Here is a 6,041-nt window from a genome sequence, read left to right on the forward strand (position 1 = left end):
GGCAATCGTTGGTATTTATTGAACATTTCCTGTGTGCAGAACACCATACTGAGCACTTTGGAGTGCACACGAATATGAGAGAGTACAAGAAAAGCAGTGTCGCCTAGTGCATAGAACACCGGCCTGGACTCTGACTAGAAAGACCTGGGTCCTAATCCCGGCTCTGCCACATTTCTGCTGTGTGACCTTGGACAAGTCACTTCATTTCTCTATGCGTCAGTTACCTCATCTGTAAAATGGGGATTAAGAATGTGAGCCTCATGTGGGACAGGGAATGTGTCCAACCTGATTATCTTGTACCTACCTCAGGATTTAGAACGGTGCCTGGCACACAGTAAGTGCTTAATAAATACCATAAAAAACACATCAGGGTAGGTATAAATGATCCCTGCCCCAAAGGAGTTTACGGATTAGAAAGGGAGACAAATATTAAAATATATCCTAGATGGATATGTGTGTAACTGCTACTGAGGGAGGGGTGAAGTGGCCCCGGGAAAGGTGCTGGGGTAGGGGCAGAGCATCCTGCTCTGGCGAGGAGGTAGGGGTCTCTAAGCAGGAGAAACGGCAGATGGTAATAATAATAATTGTGGTATTCATTAAGCGTTTACTATATGTCAGACACTATACTAAGAGCTGGGGTGGATACAAGCAAATCGGGTTGGACCCAGTCCCTGTCCCATGTAGCGCTCACAACCTCGATCCCATTTTACAGATGTAGTAACTGAGGCCCAGAGAAGTGAAGCAACTTGTCCAAGGTCACACAGCAGACCCGTGATGGATTCGGGATTAGAATCCATGAACTTCTGACTCGCAAGCCCGAGCTCTATCCACTATGCCATGCTGCTGCTTCTTGGAATCAGTTGTAGTTTTTGAGCACTTACTGTGTGCAGAGCACTGTACTAAGCACTTGGGGGAGTACAATACAAAGGAATTTGCAAAATGTTCTCTGCCCACAACAGAAAGTGGCATAGCCTAGTGGGTAGATTATGGGATTGTGAGTCAGAAGGATCTGGTTTCTAATCCCAGCTCTGCCACATGTCTGCGTGACCTTGGGCAAGTCACTTAACTTCTCTGGGCCTCATCTGGAAAATTGGGATTAAGAGTGTGAGCCCCATGTGGAACAGGTACTGTGTCCAACCCACTAACTTCTACTTACCCCAATCTTAGAACAATGCTTGGCACATAGTAAGGGCTTAACAAATACCACAATTATTTATTATTATTATCGTCCATCCACTCCCTTCTTCTCTCTGCTGTTTGCTCCTTTGGGGAGGGGTGGGGGTGGGGAAAAATAACTGGGGATGCTGATTTGGGTTGGGCTGGAGGTCCTATGTATTCCAATGTTTGGTATGTGGCTATACTATTAAACTTCACTTGAGAACATTAAACGTGTGGTGCTTTCCTTCAAAATGTCCTCGTTGACCTCGGGAGCAGGGACACTCTATCTCCCTCCCTCCCTCCAACGGGCCTAGCCGTCCAACCAATCAGGAGATGGAGGAAAGTAGCCAGGGAAGCGGGAATGAAAACCCTCCTCTCCCCAACCTGAGAGGAAAAGGGAAAGAGTGTGTGGGGACATAAGCATGCCCTTAGATTCCCACTTGAGGGGAGACTGCTGCCTACTTCAAAGCCCACTCCTCCTTTCCTCCCCCAACCCCAGCAACGTTACCATCCTGGCCCAGGTGAAAAGAGGACTGTCCACAGATAAACTGCAGCACCCCCCAGCCCAGATCAGCATGTCAAAGGCTGCCTGGTTCCTAGGCTTGGGTGGGGTTAAAGTCAAAGACTCTGGGTATTTTTCTCCCCACCCTGCCAGATCACTGCCATTCTGGGGAACATGCTGGAAATCAACCCCCCCCGCCCCGCCCACTCCTGTCCCCAGCCCAGTGTCAAAGGCTCAGGTGATCAGACCACAAGAGGGGAATAGTTTCTCCCTCTCTGACTGGATCCAGTTGGCTGGAAGGGCGACCCCAGTCACCCAAGATGGCACCATGAACCGGACCAGCTCAGCGGAAGCCCCGTGGGCTATGGGGTGAGACCTTCCATTTGAGGATCCGCTCCCAGCGTTTGGATGAAATCCTCAAGTGCAGGAGACTGCCCTGCTGTGCTTTGTGACACTCCCCAAAGTCGAAATGGTTGGAGTGGTGGTGGTTGGAGGGCCTGGGCTCTCAGGGGATCTGTTTCCAGGGAGCAGCCTGGTGGGCGCCGGGGAGCGAGGAGCCGAGGGTTCAATTCCCGGCCCAACCTCTTACCTGCTAGCTTCTCCGTGCCTCGGTTTCTTCATCTGTAAAATAGGGATAAGATATCTGTTCTCCGTCCCCCTTAGGCTGTGAACCCATCGTGGCAGACCACAAGATCAACTGTGTCTGATCCAATTGCATTTACCCCAGTTTTTAGAACAATGCTTGGGACGTGGTAAGCGCTTAATGAACACTACAATTCTCATCATTTGCCTCTGCCCTTCACAATCATTATTCAACCCTCCAGTTGAGGCTGCTACAAGCAGGAGGTGGTGGGGAGCAGGGGGGTCCCCGGGAGCATCGCCCCCACTCCTATTTCCTGCCCTCTGCCCTGGGGCAAATGGAGGCCTTCCTTACCCCTAGAGGGAGTAATGGCCCTACAGGCTGTCTGGGCTGCCACATTCTGCTGCAGGACAGGGAGAGAAAAGTCAATTTGAATTCGATTTATTTAATGAGGCGTGCATTTCTTGACAGAGTTTCCACGGACATGGTTTCTTTCACTAGAGGAGAGAGTTGCATTTTATACAGGGTAAGGAGAAAGCGGGGACAGCAAGAAAGATCATCCTTTCCATTAGTCAAAACCAGCAGCTCCTTCTTGTCCCCTCTTCTGATGGCACTTCAACTTCAGTTCCTCTCGGGGGCGGGAGGAAAAGCAGCAAAAGCAACAGTCTGGAGAAGGAGCGAGGAGGACATGGAAGCAGAGGAGATCGTGGGCCAGCTTACTGTTCAGGCCTAGCTGGATCTGAGTTCTCCTGGACCCCTGGGGCTTCCCCAGGCCCCGGCTATGGCGCGCCTCACTCTCCTCTTTACAAACACACACGGTGGCCGGGGGGCTCACACCGCATGCGAATAGGTCACCGAGCTCTGGTCTTCTCCCCGATGCTTGGGAGGAGCAGAAAAAAAAGTCATCCAGCTTTCAGACTCGCTCAGAGGCTGCCTCTCTTCCTCACTACTGTAACAGGAAGCAGGTTCCACAGCTCATCCGTACAGAGGCAGGAGGGGGAGATGGTGGGAGGAAGAAGAGCTGATGCTTGGGAGCCAAGCCGGGTGCTCCCTGGCAAAGGGCAGGAGGCCAGGGGGCCGACTACTCGCTGTGAGGGCAGGGTTCCTAGGCGGGGTGGTTGGGGGGCAGAGAGAAGGCTGGGGCTCAGGGTAGCAAGTGGGCTTCCGGCAGCCAGCCGGCTCAGAGCCGATGGGGGGTGGGGATTGCTCTGGACCAGCTCAGAACCTCTGCTCTTTTCAGCCCAGCCTGGAAATGCTCAGGCCCCAATGGAGGCCTTGGATGAGTGAGGCCTGACCCCCTTATCCTGCCCCATCCCAGCTGGAAGCCTGGGGGGGCAGGGGTCACCTTCCCTTTGGAGCTGGCACTGCTGGAAAGGCCCCCGGCCAGGTCAGGCGGCCGAGGGTGCTAAGGGAGCCCCGTGGGGAAGAGGCTGAGAGGCTGGTTCTCGTTAGTCGGGAGGGGGGTTCTGTAGCCATCGAAGTTGCGGGGAATACTGCCGCTGGTGGAGCCCGAGCTGTTACTCAGAGTCTCGATGCTTCCCTCGCGCTGGAGCTCTGCAAGGCAAAAAGGAGACGGGCCCGGTGAGTTCCGCTGCCAAGGCTGGGCCTGCGTGATAGGCGGGTGGCCGGCTGCTGCCCGTCCCATCTGCAGGCCCGGGACAGCCAGGAAGCCCATGGACATTGTGCTGGGGACGGGGTCTACAGCAGCTGGGTGAGAGAGAGCTGAGCATGACTGCCTGTCTCTGCTTCATCGGGTCCCCGAGCCAGAGCCCCAGTCTGCCTGTTCTGCGGCGCCCCCAGAGCAGGGACGCTCGAAGTTCTCACTCGACAGCTGAAGCGGCTCAGCCCGGCAGCCCGGGATGCAGGGAGGGGGTGGCGGGAAAGGGGAGGGTTGGATTCTGGGAGGGGACTCCCTCTCTACTCCCTGCAGTGGAGCTAGTCCAGCAGGGTCCCCATCCCCGGGCCCACAGAGACCACACAGAGACCAGAGACATAGACAGACACGGACAGACATCCTTGAAAAAGCCCGACTTGGAGCAAACCCGTTCAGTGAATCGGAAGGGCTCCCGTGCCTGACGTGGTGGGTTAAGTTAGGGCATCTCTGCCCAGTGCAGTGGGTTAACACAGGGTGACTCTGCCTGGTGAAGTCAGTTAGGACAGGGCATCTGTGCCTGGTGCAGTTGGTTACGACAGGGTGACTCTGCCCAGTGCGGTAAGTTAGGACAGGGCATCTCTGGATGGTGCAACGGGTTAGGACATGGAGTCTCTGCCCGGGGCAACGGGTAAGGGCAGGGTGTCTCTGCCTGGTGTGGTGGGTTAAGCCAGGGTGATTCTGCCCAGAACAGGACCGAGTCAGGCTCAGGGAAACTATGCCACTGGGTTGGCACTCGGTCAAACACCTCTAGATTCTTTTCCCCTCTTCTTCCCTGGCACATCCCTTCTCCTCCAGCATCTTCAGATGGTGCAACCAGCTTCCTGTCTGCAGGACTCCTCCCTTCAGGCCAAATCAGGGTAGTGCCAGCCTAATCCTTCCCAGATCCTGCCCTGCCCTCCATTCCACTGAGGAGAGCCAATTAGGGCTCCCAGGTGGTGGGGAGACACCTAGGGTTAAGGGTGACTCAGTTTCTCCTAGTGCCTCTGGGGCAAACCACCTCAGCACACACACGGCGGGGGGGGGGGGCGGGTGGAGAGGGAGGGTGGCGGTGGGGGTGGTGATTGGGGAGAGGAGAAGGAGGTGTCAAACGCCCAGCTCTGGACTTGGTCCAGGGCAAGGCTTGCAACCTTAAAACCATGCCAGCTGTAGTCCCAGGCTTCACCTAAAGTCCCTCTCTTTGTACCCCACTCCACTCTCACACCCAGAGTGGGATTCTCACTGAGCTGGAGCAGAGATCGCTGGGCAGAGCAGGTGAAGTACTTCTACCCGGGTGGTCTCGGGGCCGCTCCCTGCTGAGCTCTCCTGGAAGCAGAAGGAACCCCAGGAGCCTGGTGGAGCGGTTTCCCTTCTGCTCTGGCGGCCTTGGCTATGCTTCTCGGCGGGCTTTCTGAAGTTTCAGCCTCCTCAGGGATCCCAGAAAGAAGTTGCCCACTGCTGTACCTTTGTTACAGCCTTTGTTAAATTTGCTCTGAACCCTGTAAGTTGGTCCAGGGGTGCTCGCTCTCCCAGTTTCATATCTCTGCTCTAGGGCACAGACCCCACTCTGGGAAGCGTAGTCGACTTCCTGCCAGCGTAGCCACCCCGCAACTGCATGCCCGAGTCCTCAGTGCTAGTTCTCTCTGCCCTCCAAACTACCACCGGGCCCAGAGCCATGGCCTCTCTACTCAAGAGTTTCTGGGGAAGGTGAAAGGTGGGAAGAAGAGAGAGAAAAAAAAGGGAGGGGGCAGAGACAGAGAGAAAGAGAGGTGGAAAGAGAGAGAGAGAGAAAGCAGATGTCCCTCACAATTTACTTTCGTTTTCTGGGGAGGTGGTGAGTTCTCACCCAGTCCCCGGCAGACAGAACAAACACCCAGCCAGGGGTTCAGCTTCCCCACTCCGAAGTCATCTTAATGACCTTTAGCACTCAGGCCCCCTGTGGCTACAGGGCTTGGGGAGGGGGTGGTCCCAGAGGAGCCCCTCCAGTTTGGCTTCTCCACCCTAACTCTGCCAGGAGCTCAGGAAGTAAGAACAGTAATTTCAATCAGCAGTGAGTGGTGTGGCCTCCTCTAATGCTGTACTTAGCCTGTCTGGTTTGGGGCTTTTATCTCCCCTCGCACACAGCTGGCCCTGGTTAGGAGGCTCCTGCCAGACCCTTGCTCACTGTCCAG

The 6,041-nt window shown here is 55.2% G+C and overlaps 1 protein-coding gene across 4 annotated transcripts in view; it reads right to left on the reverse strand.

Annotated features, from left to right (window-relative positions):
- Positions 1-2,665: 2,665 nt before the first annotated feature.
- BCAS3 (BCAS3 microtubule associated cell migration factor) overlaps positions 2,666-6,041 on the reverse strand; it is a 633,137-nt gene continuing 629,761 nt past the window's right edge. For all 4 annotated transcript variants that reach the window (XM_029081827.1, XM_029081826.1, XM_029081825.1 and 1 more), the window contains one exon: positions 2,666-3,794. In XM_029081827.1, coding sequence (XP_028937660.1) covers positions 3,646-3,794 — 149 coding nt within the window. In that variant the 3' untranslated portion in view covers positions 2,666-3,645. The remainder of the gene's footprint in view (positions 3,795-6,041) is intronic.

The sequence above is a fragment of the Ornithorhynchus anatinus genome, chromosome 17 (genome assembly GCF_004115215.2).
Source record: "Ornithorhynchus anatinus isolate Pmale09 chromosome 17, mOrnAna1.pri.v4, whole genome shotgun sequence".
Classification (NCBI taxonomy): Eukaryota; Metazoa; Chordata; class Mammalia; order Monotremata; family Ornithorhynchidae; genus Ornithorhynchus; species Ornithorhynchus anatinus.